Source organism: Procambarus clarkii, chromosome 62, assembly GCF_040958095.1.
Source record: "Procambarus clarkii isolate CNS0578487 chromosome 62, FALCON_Pclarkii_2.0, whole genome shotgun sequence".
In the NCBI taxonomy this organism is placed as follows: Eukaryota; Metazoa; Arthropoda; class Malacostraca; order Decapoda; family Cambaridae; genus Procambarus; species Procambarus clarkii.
The window spans coordinates 17,495,378-17,517,458 of NC_091211.1; the positions used below are offsets into that span (position 1 = coordinate 17,495,378).

Genomic DNA, 22,081 nt, shown 5'->3' on the forward strand with positions numbered 1-22,081 from the left:
GAAACTCTAGGGTGTCCCTTCTGGCTGGCCTCAACCAGGTGCCGTGCAAGTGTTTACATGTTGCTCGGGTACACAGTGACGAGGTGGAGCAGCACCTCTAGCACCCTGAAGCAACATTTCACTCGCAAGGATCACCGGAGCCTAGAACTCGGGAAAGTTCCAGACCGCTGTCCTGCCAGCCGCACCATGGACGCTCACACTAAGTAAGGGTGTCTGTCCCTTCTAATGCCCAGATTATTACCACACTTGTCTCTTACACATCCAGGTCTTCCCCACTCCCTCCCTATCTCCCTCCCTCCGTCTCTCTCTCTTCCCCCCCTCTCTCTCTCTCTCTCTCTTCCTCTCTCTCTCTTCCTCTCTCTCTCTTCCTCTCTCTCTCTCTTTCTCTCTCTCTTCCTCTCTCCCTCTCTTTCTCTCCACCTCCCTCCCTCCATCCCTCACCCCCCCCCTTTTCCTCCCTCCCTCTCCATAATGGCTTGACCCTGGAGAGACAACACCTACTGAAGGTGGACACAACATTCTCTGACCAACCAAAGAATGGTGGATGCTGTAACCCGAACTAAGATCCTGACCAACAAGAGGAAAATAGTTCGTACCATAGGGATGGTGATTTGATACAGCGAGGACATTGGCCAATAAGAGAGCACACACCAGTGTATCAGAGATGGAAGTAGGTATAATAATACCACACCTCGTCAGTAACAGGTTACACACACTCATTTGCCAAAGGTTATTGGGCAAAAACTGGGAAGAGTAACTGGTCAGTAGGGGATGGGGGGAGGGCTATTACCCCCCCCTCCCCAGCACTAGGCCTATACACCCGTGAGAGGGGGGGGGTGAAGGGCACCGTAATATGCACCATATAAAACGAGACTAACTGAATCATTGCTAAATAATTACTCTGACGTCATAACAAGGTCATTGGCTCTAAATAACCCCAATATTCATTTAGCCTTGGGACCAGGCTTACAATCTGGGCTCGACTGCCCATCAGCAAAGTGGGAAAGATTAAGCACTCTTAGTCTGTCTCTTATCCTTTGACCAGACGGGGGGGGGGCTTGGTAAGCAACACTCATCTTGAAGGAAAATGTTGTATTCCCAAAGGAAATATACACAAAGATGTATATTTAAAAATATGTTTACAGAGTTGTTCTACTCCCCAAGCCCGGCCCCGAGGCCAGGCTTGACTTGTGAGAGTTTGGTCCAGTAAGCTGTTGCTTGGAGCGGCCCGCAGGCCCACATGCCCACCACAGCCAGGCTGGTCCGGCACTCCTTGCAAGAACTTGTCTAATTTGTTCTTGAAGAGGTCCATAAAAATATAAAAATAAAAAATATATAATAAATAATATGTATTTTCACATATATATATATATATATATATATATATATATATATATATATATATATATATATATATATATATATATATATATATATATCCACAAATACTGTCGATTTATAGTGTCAGAAATTTGATTTGAGCGGTACACAGCGTAGACATGAGTGTTTTTTTATTATTATTATCTACCACAGACGTGGCCACACATTTACAATGCTAACCAGCATGGTGGTGGTGGCTGCCAGCAGTAGCAGTGTTGATGAGTCTGGCCAGCACGCCGTAGGCCCACACCGCCCACACGGAATGACTGACATTCCACAAACCAAAACCATTTGAAAATCACTTTCAATAAATGAACAAATCCACAAGGGCCGTGACGAGGATTCGAACCTGCGTCCGGGAGCATCCCAGACACTGCCTTAATGTGATGCATCACGTTAGTGTGATCTCTGTGTGTGTCACTTTCAATAAATGATATGTACTAGCTTTGTTTTTATTTTTGTCCTACAAAATATCTTTATAAAATGGGTAGGTGTTATAGGCCAGCACACGCGGCACGACAGGGCACGCATCATTACTATTCCACAGGTGGTGGTGAGGTGGCCCCCAGGGCCCAGTGGCCCCCACTAACAATAAGGGCCACATTACCATAAAGGTTCACAGTAGAAAACTAGCAGCAGAGGAGAGCATTAGTAAGACAAGCGCCCAACAAGGAGAGGCTGTCTAGCAAGTGGGAGGCTGTTTACACCTCAAACGCCTCCACATCGTCTCCCACACCCCCCCCCCCTTCCTACATGTTGAGCGTGTGCGCATGCGCGTCCCCTTCCACTGCTACTGATACCACTATCAACCAGGTTATTGGTCCCGTTCAAGACGCTGGGGAACTATGGACAGTTATCAACAGTTTTCTAAATAGCAACAGAAAAAATTATTATTTTCAGTAAACTCTATATACTTAAATATTGAAAACATTTTGTAGTTGACTTCGTTTATTATGCACCCCATACCCATCCTGTGGGCAGTGGTGGACCCCATACCCATCCTGTGGGCAGTGGTGGACCCCATACCCATCCTGTGGGCAGTGGTGGACCCCATACCCATCCTGTGGGCAGTGGTGGACCCCATACCCATCCTGTGGGCAGTATTGGACCCAATACCCATCCTGTGGGCAGTATTGGACCCCATACCCATCCTGTGGGCAGTGGTGGACCCCATACCCATCCTGTGGGCAGTGGTGGACCCCATACCCATCCTGTGGGCAGTGGTGGACCCCATACCCATCCTGTGGGCAGTGGTGGACCCCATACCCATCCTGTGGGCAGTGGTGGACCCCATACCCATCCTGTGGGCAGTATTGGACCCAATACCCATCCTGTGGGCAGTATTGGACCCCATACCCATCCTGTGGGCAGTGGTGGACCCCATACCCATCCTGTGGGCAGTGGTGGACCCCATACCCATCCTGTGGGCAGTGGTGGACCCCATACCCATCCTGTGGGCAGTGGTGGACCCCATACCCATCCTGTGGGCAGTATTGGACCCAATACCCATCCTGTGGGCAGTATTGGACCCCATACCCATCCTGTGGGCAGTGGTGGACCCCATACCCATCCTGTGGGCAGTATTGCACCCCATACCCATCCTGTGGGCAGTGGTGGACCCCATACCCATCCTGTGGGCAGTATTGCACCCCATACCCATCCTGTGGGCAGTGGTGGACCCCATACCCATCCTGTGGGCAGTGGTGGACCCCATACCCATCCTGTGGGCAGTATTGGACCCAATACCCATCCTGTGGGCAGTATTGGACCCCATACCCATCCTGTGGGCAGTGGTGGACCCCATACCCATCCTGTGGGCAGTGGTGGACCCCATACCCATCCTGTGGGCAGTGGTGGACCCCATACCCATCCTGTGGGCAGTGGTGGACCCCATACCCATCCTGTGGGCAGTGGTGGACCCCATACCCATCCTGTGGGCAGTATTGGACCCAATACCCATCCTGTGGGCAGTATTGGACCCCATACCCATCCTGTGGGCAGTGGTGGACCCCATACCCATCCTGTGGGCAGTATTGCACCCCATACCCATCCTGTGGGCAGTGGTGGACCCCATACCCATCCTGTGGGCAGTATTGCACCCCATACCCATCCTGTGGGCAGTGGTGGACCCCATACCCATCCTGTGGGCAGTATTGCACCCCATACCCATCCTGTGGGCAGTGGTGGACCCCATACCCATCCTGTGGGCAGTATTGCACCCCATACCCATCCTGTGGGCAGTGGTGGACCCCATACCCATCCTGTGGGCAGTATTGCACCCCATACCCATCCTGTGGGCAGTGGTGGACCCCATACCCATCCTACTGTCGGAAGTGGGGAACAAAGGTACATAATGGGCTCAGGAATTGAACATTTCAATAGCTGAAATTGGAGAGAGAATACAAGACAAAACCAGATCTCACAAGACATGAATGTAACGTGTTGATCTAGGAATAATGATATCTGGGTGAAGATAAGAAAGCAAAGTTACCAACCAGGCCAATTATAGGGTCAAGGTGGACTATGAGACTCGTCTGAACAAGCAGTGTCATTCTGATGACCATACTCTTCTAATCAGATATGTTCTCCCTCCTGAACTACTACTGTGTACGTGCCTCTATGCTTGATGGGGTTCTGGGAGTTCTTCTACTCCCCAAGCCCGGCCCGAGGCCAGGCTCGACTTGTGAGAGTTTGGTCCACCAGGCTGTTGCTTGGAGCGGCCCGCAGGCCCACCACAGCCCGGCTGATCCGGAACTTCTCTTAGAAAACAGTCCAGTTTTCTCTTGAAGATGTCCACAGTTGTTCCGGCAATATTTCTTATGCTCGCTGGGAGGACGTTGAACAACCGCGGACCTCTGATGTTTATACAGTGTTCTCTGATTGTGCCTATGGCACCTCTGCTCTTCACTGGTTCTATTCTGCATTTTCTTCCATATCCCTCTCCACACCAGGTGAGACACCGGAGAGAAACATTCATAGACGCAGTAAAACACAAAATACAGGTACTTCTCAGTGCTCTGAATTCCCTCTCTGGGAGTCGAGGGAATTATCACTAGAAAGTGCCAAGCGACTATATAGCACTGGGAAGGGGTCTGGATAAGGATTTGGGATGGGACCGTGGGAAGGGAGGAATGGTGCCCAACCACTTGGACGGTCGGGGATTGAACGCCGACCTTCATGAAGCTAAACCGTCGCTCTACCGTCCAGCCCAAGCGGTTGGACTGGAGACGAGGGAGGTATCACAATATATACACAGAAGGTACCCAAGTCGGGTCCCTAACCTGTACATAGAATAACTTGTTGGAACAAAGGACATGGTTGGAAGCGTAGAAAATGCCCACAAGTAGGAGAAAATGATGATCACAAGTGCCGAAATGCTGGAAAATTTCAAGATGGAATTAGAGAGGAATGAGGAGAGCGGCGTGCGTGCGTGTGTGCATGTGTGTGTGTGTGGGGGGGGGGGGGGAGTTGTAGGGTGCCAGTCTTAGCGATCAAGTCATCGCGGGAGGAGCCTGGCCACGGTCGGGTACAAGCAGTAGAACTCTCTCAACCGGACACAGCCAATCTATTTTTATGCTGTTCTAATAATGTTAGGGCACGCACGCACGCACACTGGGTACGCACGCACGCACACTGGGTACACACACACACACACACACACACACACACACACACACACACACACACACACACACACACACACACACAGTTCAATAGTTCAACCCGAGTAAATGCAAAGTAATGAAACTAGGCGGTGGAAACAGGAGGCCAGACACAGGATAGAGAATGGGAGATGAAGTCCTTTATGAAACTGACAGAGAGAAAGATCTAGGAGTTGATATCACACCAAACCTGTCTCCTGAAGCCCACATTAAAAGAATAACATCGGCGGCGTATGCGAGGCTGGCTAACATCAGAACAGCCTTCAGGAACCTGTGTAAGGAATCATTCAGAACCTTGTATACCACATATGTAAGACCAGTCCTGGAGTATGCGGCCCCAGCATGAAGACCGTACCTTCTCAAGCACAAAACGAAGCTGGAAAAAGTTTCAGAGGTATGCCACTAGGCTAGTTCTAGAACTAAGAGGCATGAGTTAAGAGGAAAGGCTGCGGGAAATTCACCTCAGGACACTGGAAGACAGAAGAGTAAGGGGAGACATGATCATTACTTACAAAATTCTTAGAGGAATTGACAGGGTAGATAAGGATAAACTATTCAACACTGGCGGTACGCGAACAAGGGGACACAGGTAGAGACTGAGTACCCAAATGAGCCACAGGGACGTTAGAAAGAACTTTTTCAGTGTCAGAGTAGTTAACAAGTGGAATGCATTAGGCAGTGATGTGGTGGAGGCTGACTCCATACACAGTTTCAAGTGTAGATATGATAGAGCCCAGTAGGCTCAGGAACCTGTACACCAGTTGATTGACGGTTGAGAGGCGGGACCAAAGAGCCAGAGCTCAACCCCCGCAAGCACAACTAGGCGAGTACCCACAACAAAGAACAAACAAGCGTGAAGGCCACAAGCCAGCAGAGTGGTGCCAGACCCACTACGACCGAGACGAGCAGGGGCGGGGAGTGAACTAAGGTCCCCAGAGTGAACAAAGGTCACCAGAGTGAACAAAGGTCACCAGAGTGAACAAAGGTCCCCAGAGTGAACAAAGGTCACCAGCGTGAACAAAGGTCACCAGAGTGAACAAAGGTCACCAGAGTGAACAAAGGTCACCAGCGTGAACAAAGGTCACCAGAGTGAACAAAGGTCACCGGAAGTGAACTAAGGTCACCAGAGTGAACAAAGGTCACCAGAGTGAACAAAGGTCACCGGAGTGAACAAAGGTCACCGGAGTGAACAAAGGTCACCAGAGTGAACAAAGGTCACCGGAGTGAACAAAGGTCACCGGAGTGAACAAAGGTCACCGGAGTGAACAAAGGTCACCAGAGTGAACAAAGGTCACCAGAGTGAACAAAGGTCACCGGAAGTGAACAAAGGTCACCAGAGTGAACAAAGGTTACCAGAGTGAACAAAGGTCACCAGAGTGAACAAAGGTCACCAGAGTGAACAAAGGTCACCAGAGTGAACAAAGGTCACCGGAGTGAACAAAGGTCACCAGAGTGAACAAAGGTCACCGGAAGTGAACAAAGGTCACCAGAGTGAACTAAGGTCACCAGAGTGAACAAAGGTCACCAGAGTGAACAAAGGTCACCGGAAGTGAACAAAGGTCACCGGAAGTGAACAAAGGTCACCGGAAGTGAACAAAGGTCACCGGAAGTGAACAAAGGTCACCGGAAGTGAACAAAGGTCACCGGAAGTGAACAAACGTCACCGGAAGTGAACAAAGGTCACCAGAGTGAACAAAGGTCACCAGAGTGAACAAAGGTCACCAGAGTGAACAAAGGTCCCCAGAGTGAACAAAGGTCACCAGAGTGAAGAAAGGTCACCAGAGTGAAGAAAGGTCACCGGAAGTGAAGAAAGGTCACCGGAAGTGAAGAAAGGTCACCGGAAGTGAAGAAAGGTCACCGGAAGTGAAGAAAGGTCACCGAAAGTGAACAAAGGTCACCGGAAGTGAACAAAGGTCACCGGAAGTGAACAAAGGTCACCGGAAGTGAACAAAAGTCACCGGAAGTGAACAAAGGTCACCGGAAGTGAACAAAGGTCACCGGAAGTGAACAAAGGTCACCGGAAGTGAACACAGGTCACCGGAAGTGAACAAAGGTCACCAGTGAACAAAGGTCACCGGAAGTGAACAAAGGTCACCAGTGAACAAAGGTCACCGGAAGTGAACAAAGGTCACCGGAAGTGAACAAAGGTCACCGGAAGTGAACAAAGGTCACCAGAGTGAACAAAGGTCACCAGAGTGAACAATGTGGCGGGACGTTGAAAGGCCACCCCCGCCCCCTCCTTGCTACAGAGGCAGACACGCTACAGGGACGAGAGCAGACACCTGGGGGAAAATATAGAGGCTGCTGTAAGCAGACTTGACATAACCTCATTCAGCGTCTGTCCTTTGGGCACGGCTTTTGCCTTTTTTGGGACTTTTTAGGCTTTAGATTTTGGGACTTTTAACCTTTGGATAAATTATGGACTACCGGAATGTGGGGGGGGGGGAAGGTGAGTTAAAGTCATACTGTCTTAATTCTGAAGGGCTGTGGAAACGTCTCTGATGTGATGATGCGAGTAATGATGGGAATTACTTCACGTTCAGGTACAAGTGAGACAACCTGACAGCCACAAGGTTCCCTCTCTCTCACCCTTCCATAATTCTCCCTCCTTGAGTGTAAGAGGTCACAAGGTTGACCTCGCCGCCCATTAGTTAAGAGGCATGTCAAACACTTTTTAATAGAGAATTTCACCTCTAAGATGTTGTTTTACATCAAATTAAGTAGAGTTTGTGGCCTCACATATCAAGTGGAAGGGAGCTGATCTTCTCCCATAAACATGTTGTAGTAGCAAGTCTTCACCCATTAGTTACGACATCAGTCCGGGATAAGATTTCTCAAACGGCTTTAATGGAAAAAATTCTGAGTGTGATGTTTTCAAGATGCACGGGGCATCGCAGACAACGAGTCATCCACTGTAGTTTTCAACCCCACTGATTGATTAATTGATAAAGATTAAGCCACGCAAGAGGTGACACGGGCATGAATAGCCCGTAAGTGTGAACCCCACTAAAAACCACCAGCTTATATCAGCTGGGGTTGTTGTTATAGATTCAGCTACTCGGAACAAGTTCCAAGTAGCACGGGCTATGGTGAGCCCGTAGCCGAGTTACCTGGCACAGGAGCGGGGCTGTGTCGATCAGCTGGGGCAGTTTGGGGAGTACATATACCCTGGGTAGAGGGGATATAATTCAGAGTACCCTGGGGGTACTAGGGTCATCAGCCGAGTTAGGGTCATCAGAGCCTGGGTCACCAGCTGTGAGAGGCCGGGGTCAAAGGTAATGTGGAATATCTCTGATGTATTTTCCATCTCTAAATTACTGCCAATTTTGCTAGTGTAAGATAGGCTGTAGCTTTGGAACTTTTGGTGCGTATCATAATTTCGACTTAAAGATGGCAATTTAACAAGATTTTATTATGTGTCACTTGGTTCCTCCTTGTCATCTCCCGCGTGTCATCAAGCATGTTCAACCATCTTGTATGAACCTCCTAAAATTCTCCAGCATTAAATTTGCTTAACATAACTGTCAGTAAATGATTACATCAAAATATTAACACTCTCGGTAGTAGTTAAAGCCAACAGGACGCGGTGGTTCCCCCAGGACCCACTGGCGGTCCCTTAATTAGTAATTATCAATACTCTTATAGTAACTAATGTGTAATGGGGCGGTTGATTTGGTATGCTAAAGCATTTCCTTGAGCGTACCATTAGTTCTGTGGGAGACTAAAGTAGTACCAGGTTACACTCGACGGTAAACAGTGTGTAAACCAGTGAGCACCAGTGTGTAAACCTACAGTGGTATGAGGTAGGGGTTACAGTGGTGGCAGGTGTTACACCAATATCAGCACCCCAATAGCAGATGGAAGATGAGCGCAAATCATGTACATTACGACGATAAAAGAACACGAGTGTCAGACGGAGGGGAAACTGCGGTAAACTGTCAGCGGCGTCCGTTCCCCCCCCCCCCCCCCCCCTCACCACCACCGTACCTGAAAAAGAGAATCGACAAGGACTACTTTTCCCAACCCCAGCCCGCAACGTTTTACCCACTCTACGTCCTTTCCAACTCTGGCTATAAACTTCTGAAAAAAAGGAGAGAGCATTGGCAAACATTCCGACCGGCTGTTGTGCCATAAATTGTACAAACAGCGGAGATAACGGCATCCGATATTTCAGCGTCCCCTCCTCCGCCGCCGCCTCCTCCTCCAGGGGGGGCCCTAAACGGGAAGAGCAACATGGAGGGGGCTGAGAACGTTCAACCCAGTCTTGTGGAAAACTTTAATGGGGGGGATTATCTGTAAACAAAACGAGGAAGCCTGTGACATGACAATATTAAGAGTATAAGATATAAAGCCGGGAAAATTCACGAGGTAACAATGCAATCTATGGTAATTATAGCACTGAGTTCACGTCGCAGCAGCACCAGCAGCAGTAGCAGCACCAGCAGCAGCACCAGCAGCAGTAGCAGCACCAGCAGCAACAGTAGCAGCAGCACCAGCAGCAGTAGCAGCACCAGCAGCAGCACCAGCAGCAGCAGCACCAGCAGCAGCAGCACCAGCAGCAGTAGCACCAGCACCAGCAGCAGCACCAGCACCAGCAGCAGTGTTGGTCTGTTTCTGAACCTTGTGACCTCCAGACTTCTCACCACCTGGTGTATGACACCAGACTAGTCCCAGAGCCGAATGGCATGAACGATGAGGAAAGATTTGAGTAATTTAACTTTACGCTGCTGGACGAAAGAAGAAACAGGCGAGACATGATCACGACACACAAAATCCTAAGAATAATTTGTAGGTGAGACAAGGACACTTACAATGATATCCCAATAACATGCACCTACGAGAAGATAATTCAGGCAAGGCAGTGGGATACAACTGGCACCTTTGGACACCCCAGACAGTACCCACTGCACCAGGATGAGCTTAACCAGACACACAAGCTGCTATAGTGCTGCAACCACATGGAGCCAAGGGTGAGCAGTCTTGGAGATGCCCGCCGTCTACATGGGCACTGATGCCCACCAGTCACAAGTACCACACTGTGCCCCAGCCACTGTGCCACACTACCTCTATGTCCTCGCCTCTTACCAGTTCACGAGGCACTGTGCGTGTACCAGTACCGGTCTGGTTGATACCTGGTTGATGGGGTTCTGGGAGTAGTTCTACTCCCCAAGCCCGGCCCGAGGCCAGGCTTGAAGGCCCGAAGTCTGGTCTTGAGCCTACTGCTTCAGTGGTGGTGTTATAGTTGACTCAGTTGAGATGGGTGCCACTGACTGCCACAGTGGTCAGCAGAGTGGGGGGGGGGGGGTTGAGCCAGCAGGTCGGTCGTGAGCAGTTGTCATACAGCCAAACACGTCACATTTAGGAGGTAACAAGGCATTAATTGTTCATTACTTGTGCCTAGTGAGGCAGAGTCTGCTGTATGTGTTCTGTGCACGCAAATTGTTCCTGGGTACTTGTTCTTGCCACTTCTGTCTCAAGTGAACCAAACTGTTCCCCGTGAACAGCTACAGTTCAACATGAACTAAGTGCATAATTTATTTCAGACTGTACTCGCCTAGTTGTGCTTGCGGGAGTTGAGCTTTGGCTCTCTGGTCCCGCCTCTCAATCGTCAATCAACTGGTGTACAGATTCATGAGTCTACTAGTCTCTTGTCATATCTACATTTGAATTTGACATCTACATCTACTGTGTCCATCTGTGAGTGTATTTACTATTTGTACCTGCAGAATTGTGCTATTAGCTCCTGGACCCCGCCTTTCTCACCGATATATTTTGTCTTCTATTATCTCCAGTACATATATTTATTTCTACACACGCGCACACCCCCAGGAAGCAGCCCGTAGCACCTGTCTAACTCCCAGGTACCTATATCGTACTAGGTGAGCAGGGCATTCAGGTGAAAGAATCTCTGCCCATTTGTTTTTGCCTTGGCCGGGAATCGAACCCGGGCCCTTAGGATCAAGACCCCTCGAGGACCGCCAACTCAGTCGCGAGCCCCCCCCCCCCCACCCCCTGTGAGTGAACCTGGTGCTCGCACGCAAGTACAGGCCACACAATTTCCCATTTATTATATTAATTACATTTATTAATGTAATTAAATGGTGTAAATAATCTTACTTAATGCTATCACAAGACTTTATGTAATGACCTTCGTGTGTGCATCATATGTCACAGCAAGGCTCGCTAGTAACACCTCACCCCCAACTGTCTCACACACAACTCCTCCTCCATATTGACTCTTAAAGGCCTGAGCCAAATACACAAGCGAACATAAGTAATCATTGTACCTAGTGTATTCCTTACAAGAGAGTCGTGCATAAAGAGGTCCAAGGCTTCTTGCCCGTTGCTCAGGCAAATTCGTGCCTTAATCTGGATAGCTCACAGGAGATCAGCACAAGGTGGCGTTACAAGCTGATGGTTATCTTGAGGTTATCTTGAGATGATTTCGGGGCTTTTCAGTGTCCCCGCGGCCCGGTTCTCGACCAGGCCTCCACCCCCAGGAAGCAGCCCGTGACAGCTGACTAACAAGAGAGTGGTGAACATCCTGTGCCTACACGCACCAGTTGTCACACTTCTCGAAGTCAGAAAATATGGGACAACAGAAAATGAGTCCAAAATGTGAGCCAATAGACACACGTACGGGACCAACGCCTCGCGCCACAACTTCACTCATCATTCAAAGTCGCAAGAAAAAAACAGCAGCGAGGTGTGTCTAAATATTTACAATTTCTTATTAAAACTTTTCCAATTAGGGGGAAACTTTGCCAGAATGTGTGTTTAAACTGAGGGCAGGTGGGGCGGGCACGGCCCGTCTTGCCCGCCAGTAGTGATGGAGAACCAGAGGGAGTACGCATGACCACCATGGAAATAATACCATCACTTCTCTCCCTCCAGCGACGGTCTCGCTTCATGCAGGTCGGCGTTCAATCCCCGACCGTCCAAGTGGTTGGGCACCATTCCTTCCCCCCGTCCCATCCCAAATCCTTATCCTGGCCCCTTCCAAGTGCTATATAGTCGTAATGGCTTGGTGCCTTCCCCTGATTGTTCACTTCCATCCCAATATATTCCTCACTCCTCCACCGTCTCCCTCCCTGTCTCTCCCCACGTCTCAAAATACCGGGGTCCTCACCCAAGCTATCGGGGTCCTCACCCAAGCTACCGGGGTCCTCACCCAAGCTACCGGGGCCCTTACCACAAAATGGGGGGGAAGGGGGCCCATCTTTCTCTTCTGCTTGATGGTACCTGCTTGATGGTACCAGCTTGATGGTACCAGCTTGATGGTACCAGCTTGATGGTACCTGCTTGATGGTACCTGCTTGATGGTACCTGCTTGATGGTACCTGCTTGATGGTACCTGCTTGATGGTACCAGCTTGATGGTACCAGCTTGATGGTACCAGCTTGATGGTACCTGCTTGATGGTACCTGCTTGATGGTACCTGCTTGATGGTACCTGCTTGATGGTACCTGCTTGATGGTACCTGCTTGATGGTACCTGCTTGATGGTACCTGCTTGATGGTACCTGCTTGATGGTACCTGCTTGATGGTACCTGCTTGATGGTACCAGCTTGATGGTACCAGCTTGATGGTACCAGCTTGATGGTACCTGCTTGATGGTACCTGCTTGATGGTACCTGCTTGATGGTACCTGCTTGATGGTACCTGCTTGATGGTACCTGCTTGATGGTACCTGCTTGATGGTACCTGCTTGATGGTACCTGCTGATGGTACCCGCTTGATGGTACCTGCTTCATGGTACCTGCTTGATGGTACCTGCTTGATGGTACCTGCTTGATGGTACCTGCTTGATGGTACCTGCTTCATGGTACCTGCTTGATGGTACCTGCTTGATGGTACCTGCTTGATGGTACCTGCTGATGGTACCCGCTTGATGGTACCCGCTTGATGGTATCCGCTTGATGGTACCTGCTGATGGTACCTGCTGATGGTACCTGCTTTATGGTACCTGCTTGATGGTACCTGCTTGATGGTACCTGCTTGATGGTACCTGCTTGATGGTACCTGCTTGATGGTACCTGCTTGATGGTACCTGCTTGATGGTACCCGCTTGATGGTACCTGCTTGATGGTACCTGCTTGATGGTACCCGCTTGATGATACCTGCTGATGGTACCTGCTGATGGTACCTGCTTGATGGTACCTGCTTGATGGTACCTGCTTGATGGTACCTGCTTGATGGTACCTGCTTGATGGTACCTGCTTGATGGTACCTGCTTGATGGTACCTGCTTGATGGTACCCGCTTGATGATACCTGCTGATGGTACCTGCTGATGGTACCTGCTGATGGTACCTGCTGATGGTACCTGCTGATGGTACCTGCTGATGGTACCTGCTTGATGGTACCTGCTTGATGGTACCTGCTTGACGGTACCTGCTTGATGGGGTTCTGTTCTACTCCCCACGCCCGGCCTGAGGCCAGGCATGACTTGTGTATTGTACTGGACCTATACGAAGATGTTGATACGAAGCTGTGACGCATTTACTTCCACTTTCATGCCGTTTATTGGAGTGTTAAACATGTCCTCAAACTGCATTTTAGGATTCCACAAATTTCTTTGTCATCCTCAGTGTATGAACCTTCACTCGTACTAATACGTCCAATACGGGCAGTGTTTTTTTTTTATTTTGATTTCGCATATGTGAAAAAATATTTTGGGATTTTCTTTATCTCTTGTATGGCATGGGATGGGTATAGGTACACTATTGTCCATGGGATGGGTATGGGGTCCCCCACCGCCCACGGGATGTATATAGAGTGCTCTACCCCTCCCCCCCCCCACAGGAGGGTATGTGCTATACTACCGTCCAGTTTAGCTCCTACCATATCTCTCACTCTAGTATGTTGTACTTTTACTGTATAGACTTGGACTTTGGCCTTCCAATATTTTCCATGAGTATATTATGATCTCTCTCGTCTCTATACCAAGGAGTAGTTTGAGTGTGTGTTGCTGGGAGTAGTTTGAGTGTGTGTTGCTGGGAGTAGTTTGAGTGTGTGTTGCTGGGAGTAGTTTGAGTGTGTGTTGCTGGGAGTAGTTTGAGTGTGTGTTGCTGGGAGTAGTTTGAGTGGTGTGAGGCGGTGCCACCAGTGCCAGTGATGGAGGGCTTCACATCTGGCCATACAGGTGCCAGTACTCCACCTGCCAGTACCCAGCTGACCCCCCCCAACCCCCCTCTCCAACACACTCAGCCTTCCTAGCTCCTCCATCACACAAAAACTCCCGCCACCAATCCTCCTTTCTTCTCCCTCCCTCCATAATCCCTCCTATACTCTCCCTCTCTCACTTGTCTGTTCCTCATTCATTGGTCCTTAACCCTAGCCTCGTCTCCTCCGCCTCCTTCACTCCAGATCTTGGCAAGAAGACAATTTTTCGTGACTTCTGGACCAATATTATGGCGGCCATGGCTCTCTGGGCCGGCCGAAGCAGCAGCACCCGGGTCCGCGGTTCCTTCAACACCTTCAAATTTGAGTTACAGTGTGATGGTGGTGGCGCCTGTGAAGGTGGTAGTGTCGTTGGTTGTGTCGTTGGTTGTGGGGGTGGTTGTTGGGGTGGTTGTGGGGGGGGGGGTGGTTGTTGGGGTGGTTGTGGGGGGGGGGGGGGTGGTTGTGGTGTTGTCAGTGGTGCGTTCCCAACAGTGTTTACCTAACCGTGACTTCAACTACTTTCTACTAGCCTCCTGCCGCCTGTTAAATTTGATTTAACGTTGCTAAGTGTAGTAGAGTTCTTTTTTCCTCTCTGGTGATGGCGGTGTGGATGGAGGGGGCTTCCACAGCGTCAGTGCATCCCACTTGTCGACCTCAAGTATTTCCTTGTACGTCTTAGTGATCCACACCGACGTCATAGAGTAAGTCAGAGGTAATTCCTCTGGGCTTCAGTAGTAGTCTGGGGAAGTTGAAAATTCCAGTTAGGCAGCAGTAGCTGTTGCTGGAAACTTTCCTTATTAACACTACTCACAGCCCAGTCGATAGAGCTCGGGCCTCACACGCGTGGGGTCCAGGGTTCGAGACCCATACAGACCTGGGGCCAGAATCACGAAGCAGTTACGCAAGTACTTATGAACGTGTACATCTTTCCTCAATCTTTGACGGCTTTGGTTACATTTATTAAACAGTTTACAAGGATGAAAACTTGCCAATCAACTGTTGTTATTGCTATAAACAGCCTCCTGGTGCTTCCGGGATCATTAACTGTTTAATAATTGTAAACAAAGCCGCCAAAGATTGAGAAAAGATGTACAGGTTCGTAAGTGCTTGCGTAACTGTTTCGTGAATCTGGCTCCAGGTGAATGGAAACCAGTAGCCTAGTTGGCCACTGAACGAGGATTGTAATTAATGGTCACAATATTTTATAAATTCAACATACCTGGAACATACCTGGAGAGGGTTCCGGGAGTAGTTCTACTCCCCGAGCCCGACCTGAGGCCAGGCTCGACCTTACACATTACTTTTATTTAATGCACTTTATTGCAGGGTATTTCCTGTCTCAGTCTGAAATAAGTAAAGTGTAATATAGCACATGAAGAGGTGAGACGTGAACTAGGGGGTGATGCGAGGTACGTGAGTGAAGGGGAGGGTAAATGAGTGAGTGAGTGAGTGAAGAGGCACATGAGAGTACTCACCCAGTGGGCGTCCCACTTGTTCTTGACAAAGGCGGGGCCCAGGGAGCGAGCAGGGTTCATCGACGCCCCCGTCAGCGGCAGCTGTCGAAATTGAAATAAGTTTATTGAGGTAAAATACACACAAAGGGATGAGGTAGCTCAAGCTATTCTCACCCCGTTCAGCACAACGTGTTAATACATACATATACACACATCACAAACAAACAGCTGTCGACAACACCACCACTATCAGACCCACTGTATGTATCCACTCACACTCTCCCTACGGTCTCTATACATTCTCAACATTATCTTTACACACACATAATTCAAAATAACATGACAGACGCAGGGAGTCAAAAAGACACACACGCACGCACAAGGCACAACCCCACCTACTTCAAGTCCCATGGCTCTTAGTTTAAGTTCTGCCTGGAGTATACCTGTTGAGGATTTCAAGAGTTCTACTCCCCGAGCCCGGCCTGAGGCCAGACTCCACTACTTAAGCTGTGAGTGTGATATAAGGTTAATGCTGTATAATCCAACCTCGAGTTCAATTTTTTCTTTCTAAGCTCGATCTTGCCTATCTATATTTCCCCCCCCCCCCCACCCACCCTTGGCATGGTTAAGCTCCAGCTATTGGTCCCTGCCTCTTAACCATCAAGCAATCTTAATATGCTATTAATTAATTTGCATGTTCAGCTTCCATCCGTGCCTTGTGAACTAGCAGGATCATTCTCTTGGTAAATTGCAAGGGATGATTGTTAGTGAATTGCAGGGATGATGATTGTTGGATGACTGTCCCTACACCATGATTGTTAGTGATGGTGTCCGGGGTCAGTGAGGCTCGCATGCCACTTGCCACTCCACAGTCTGGAAGATCTTCCTTTTCCAGCGCGGGGTGAATACTAGAGTGACGGGTGTTGAGAGTGCTGCTGCTGCGTCGTTTAGTAACCAAGGGGATATCTGCTGTGTACCCAGCTGCTGGTGTCCCGGGTACTGTGGAGTCGTCCGTGTGGAGGTGTGGGTTGTGTTGGGCTCACTCCTCCACCCTACCAACTCTTCCTGGAATACTTCCACCAAGCCACTATTCTGGAACAAGCTTTAATACTTCCTGGAATCTATTATTAACTATTTTTCATACTTCCTGTTGCTCTCTGCCCTTGTGTGTGTGTGAGTGTGAGTGAGAGTGAGAGTGTGAGTGAGAGAATGAGGTGGTGGTTCACAGGTCCTCCTGACGAGGCTGTTCTTGTGAACTAGCAGATTGTAGCAGAAACTAGCAGAGTGTAGATTGGTCCTTGCATCTCGTACTGCTTCCCGCCAATCTCCTAACATGTCAACTCCTGTCTCATTCCTTTATATTACGTTATGCATTTCCTTCACTTCTTTGTTGTCTACTTGTTCCGTGTTATTTTGCTTCCATTCTGCCTCCAGACACCGCCTGTCAAACCATAGCCATTGATAATAAAATAGTCTCTCTGCCTCACAGGCGTGGGGGCCGCGGTTCGAGTCTCCTAGTGCCCAGGTGAATGGAAAGCATAGCCATTGCTCTTCTTGGTTACTTTATCTGACAATGATGGTATCAGTCACCTTTGACTGATACCACCACCTTTGCACCTTTGATAGACACCTTTGCTCCTTCCCAGGATGAGTGTGTACGGGTGCTGGCCGCCGCCAGAGGTCAACAGTTCAGTTTCTGGTGACCTGCAGCCATTTGACCTCGTCTCCTGCGTATTATTGCTCTACGTGTTATTCCCTGGGCAATATTGCACTGCTTGTTATTGCTTTTGTTTTGATCTCCACACCTGCCACGCACAACAGTTTGGGTGCCCTGATTGTCTTTTGGTTTGTATGAGTGAGTGAGTGAGTGAGTGAGTGAGTGAGTGAGTGAGTGAGTGAGTGAGTGAGTGAGTGAGTGAGTGAGTGAGTGTGTGTGTGTGAAGGACACTGACGAGATAGTAAGCGCTGGGAGGGAGAGAGGGAGAGAGGGAGGGAGGGAGGGAGGGGGGGAAAGAAGAGGAAATCATCTGAGGAAAGTTAATATTCACCTCAAGTTCCTTCACTCTACCGCCATGTTGATGCCTCCCTCTCCACACCCCAGCATCCCAGCATCCTAGTCGCCCTGATTCACCAACTCTAAATCATTTCAGACATTCTCTCTCTCTCTCTCTCTCTCTCTCTCTCTCTCTCTCTCTCTCTCTCTCTCTCTCTCTCTCTCTCTCTCTCTCTCTCTCTCTCTCTCTCTCTCTCCTCTTCTCTTACTGAATTTCCGATGCTCTCGCTCTCACCTTGAACTGCATTGTTATATATATGTTCTCTCTACTCCGTCTTGTGTGATGAGTGAGTGTGTTCACTCTGGTGTTGTGGCCTCGGTCACTCTATACACTAGCTGTGTTCTCCACCACCCTCCCGGTACTCTCTCCACTCTGAGCACTCATCCTCACATCCCTCCCTGCACCCCCCCCCCTCCCCCCGATACCCACACGGCTGTGTGCACTCTCACACCACAGTACTCTACTGTCCTCTCTCCCCACCACCACACACACACCACACACACATCTTGTGTGTGTGTGGGCTGGGCTGGGCTCTCACCAGCTGATTAACAGTGGAGGCGGGACCAAAGAGCCAAAGCTCAACCCCCGCAAGCACAAATAGGTGAGTACACACACACACACACACACACACACACACACACACACACACACACACACACACACAACCACACCCTGCCTCCTGAAGCCCACATCAAAAGCTTATTACCGAGCAGCATATGCTAAGTTGGCCAACATAGGGACTATCTTTACAAGTTTGTGGAACAAATCCTTTAGGACCTTGTATACCACATATGTCAGATCAATCCTAGTCAAGTATGCATACATATCTAGTCAAACACTAGGCGAAGTTAGAGGATGTTCAGAGGTATGCCAATTGCCTAGTCCCAGAGCCGAGAGGTATAAGTTATGAAGAAAGGCTGCAGGATTTAAAGCTCAAGTAGCCGGAATATAGAAGAGTTAGGCGAGAAATGATCACTACATACAAAGTTCTCGGGGGAATTGATAGGGTGAAAAGCCAGATTATTTAACACGGGTGGCACTCGAACAGGGGAAAGCAGATGGAAACTTTGTACTCACATGAGCCACAGAGACATTAAAAAAATACTAATGTCAGAGTATTCCAGAGTCAAGCCTGGCCTCGGGCCGGGCTTGGGGAGTAGAACAACTCCCAGAACCCCATCAACCAGGTATCAACCAGAGTAGTTAACAAATGGAATGCATCAGGCAGTGATGTGGTGGAGGCTGACTCCATACACAGTTTGAAATGTAGATATGATAAGAGTTCAATAGAACAAATCCACAAGGGCCGTGACGAGGATTCGAACCATTTTACCCTGTCGTGGCTCAGTCGATTAAGGCAGTGTCTGGGATGCTCCCTACCTTGTACTCCCGGACGCAGGTTCGAATCCTCGTCACGGCCCTTGTGAATTGGTTCATTTGATGCATCACGTTAGTGTGGTCTCTGTGTGTGATGTGAGCCCAATAGGCTCAGGAACCTGTACACCAGTCGACTGAGGGTTGAGAGGCGGGAGGAAGGAGGCGAGGCTCAACCCCCACAGAACAGAACCTTGTGGGTGTGTGTACCCCCAAGTGTGGACGGGGGTGTGGGACAGGGGCCTCAACGTCTTGAAATACCGCCATATACAATATTGATAATTATAGCCCCCAGGCCTCACACTTCACCCTCTCTCTCTCTCTCTCTCTCTCCGCCTCAACTGGAAGACTGGTGTGGGGTGGGGTGATGTTGGGTGGTGTGGTGTGGTGTGGCGTGGCGTGGCGTGGCGTGGCATGGCATGGCATGGCATGGCATGGCATGGCATGGCATGGCATGGCAATGGCATGGCATGGCATGGCATGGCATGGCATTGGCATGGCATTGGCATGGCATGGCATGGCATGGCATGGCATGGCATGGCATGGCATGGCATGGCATGGCAATGGCATGGCATGGCATGGCAATGGCATGGCATGGCATGGCATGGCGTGGTGGGTGTGGCCGCTCCCCATAGGCGTGTCGTCACTTACCACACTGCACGACACATCACAATAGTAATAATGTCTCCACGGTAGCCATTAGGAAATGACCGTACACAGGGGAATGGAAAGGAGGGACAGGCGTGCGTGCGTGTATGTGAGTGCGTGCGTGTACCCTCCCCCCCACCCCCCAACACACACACACAAGATGTAACATAATAATCACACACACATACATCACACGGGAGACATCTCCCGTCACGCAGGGTGCAGTCGCACCTCCACAGATCTCCAGTATCAGCTCTTGATACTGGTAATGGCTCAAAAAGGCCACCACTTACGGGCTATTCATGCCCGTGCCACCTCTTGGGTGGCTTAATCTTCATCAATCAATCAATCACACACACACACATCAGGAGGAGCGGCGTTGACTACGTACCCCCACGAGCGTGCAGGCGAGGTAGGCCAGGCCGATGGCCACGGCGGGGTTGCCGAAGCTCCTGCGGTAGGGGTTGACGGAGGCGAAGAAGACGAAGACCACGACGAAGGTGAGCAGGAACTCCATGCCCAGCCCCTGCCACGGCGAGATCACCTGGGACACCACCGTCGCCCCCAGGTCCCCCGTGTACCCCGACGACGTCGCCCTGTTGGGCCACAGAGAACAATTATTATTAGTTATATAACACAGCAGTAGTCCCACTGACACCATAACACAGTAGGCTCATAACACAGCAGTAGTCCCACTGACACCATAACACAGTAGGCTCATAACACAGCAGTAGTCCCACTGACACCATAACACAGTAGGCTCATAACACAGCAGTAGTCCCACTGACACCATAACACAGTAGGCTCATAACACAGCAGTAGTCCCACTGACACCATAACACAGTAGGCTCATAACACAGCAGTAGTCCCACTGACACCATAACACAGCAGGGGTCACAGGCTCATAACACAGCAGCAGCCCCACTGACCCAAAAGGTTACTAGCCCTCTCTGTGTGTACACTGTAGCGAACACAACCTCCTACACTGTGTGTATAACTAGAGGCTACACCTTCCACAGTGTAGACGTGTAGCAGTTACTTACAATATGCTCAATATTTCAGGCAACAGTCCTCGACCAGATTAGAGTCTCCAAGTTTCATGGTTATCCCCAAGCCTGTGGGTCTGCCTGTGGGTCTGCCTGTGGGTCTACCTGTGGGTCTGCCTGTGGGTCTGCCTGTGGGTCTACCTGTGGGTCTGCCTGTGGGTCTGCCTGTGGGGAATAGGAAAAATGTTTTCTGGGATTATTAGACTTGTGATTTGGAGCTCTTTGGTTTCCTTTCTTCCATCCCCCACTCCCTCCCTCCCTCTCTCCCTGGTTGATATCTGGTTGATCCCTATCTCCTTCCCTCCCTCTCTCCTCTCTCTCCCCCTCTCCCTCTGGGGTTCAGCAGCACTACACAAGAGGGATTAACAGCGGCCAGAGGCCCTGGTGACTGAATGCCTCTCCCCGTGACATCCTCGGGTGTAATCACTTCTTGGTATTAAGGGTCACGTTACAATGCCCTCACACCGTTGCTACCAACTTAGTCTCAAGAACTACCACTAACCACACATTACCAGCCCTCAACCAACATCTTCCAAAATCAACCCAACCAATTCTTCCAAGAATACACTAACCCAAAACTTCCTCGTAAATTTCATGTACTTGCCTCTTCAGGCAAGTCTTAACTTGACTATCACCCGATCTCGTAATACCAGCCAATATACACCCCTATCAGTGTGGGTGTATGTACACCTGTTGATTGACAGTTGAAGAGGTGGGAACCAGAGAGCCAAAGCTCAACCCCCGTAAGCACAACTAGGTGAGTACCTGGAGAGGGTTCTGGGAGTCATTCTACTCCCAAGCCCGGTCTGGGACCAGGCTTGACTTGTGATAACTTGGTCCAACAGGCTGTTGGTTTGAGCGGCCCGCAGGCCCACATATCCACCACAGCCCGGTTGGTCCGGCACTTCTTGCAAGAACTTATCTAAGTGACTCTTAAATATATCCACCCTTGTTCCAGCAATATTTCTAATGCTTGCTGGGAGGGTGTTGAACAGCTGTGGACCTCTGATGTTCAGAGAGTGCTCTCTGATTTGTGACTATGTCTCCTCACTGGTTTTATTCTGCATTTCCTTCCGTATCTTTCGTTCCTCTATGTTGTTATTCTACTGTGCAAATTTGGGACCTGGCCTTCAAGGTCCCTTTCGCAGGAGCCTGATACTAGATGAGGTTTTTTATCTAGATTTTACATAGGAGAAAAAATATTTCGGATTTCTCTATTTCACCGATGGCCTTTTGCTCTCTTTGTCTCTCCTGAACAAACTTTGCTACTTTTACTGACTGCTAACTTTACCACCATACA

The 22,081-nt window shown here is 49.6% G+C and overlaps 1 protein-coding gene across 2 annotated transcripts in view; it reads right to left on the bottom strand.

The window, feature by feature from the left end:
- The window catches only part of LOC123766465 (neurogenic protein big brain), a 216,130-nt gene that overhangs the window by 55,935 nt on the left and 138,114 nt on the right, over positions 1–22,081 (bottom strand). For both annotated transcript variants that reach the window (XM_045755584.2, XM_045755583.2), the window contains exons 3-4: positions 20,127–20,331; positions 15,681–15,761 (exon numbers count right to left, since the gene is read on the bottom strand). In XM_045755584.2, coding sequence (XP_045611540.1) covers positions 15,681–15,761; positions 20,127–20,331 — 286 coding nt within the window. The remainder of the gene's footprint in view (positions 1–15,680; positions 15,762–20,126; positions 20,332–22,081) is intronic.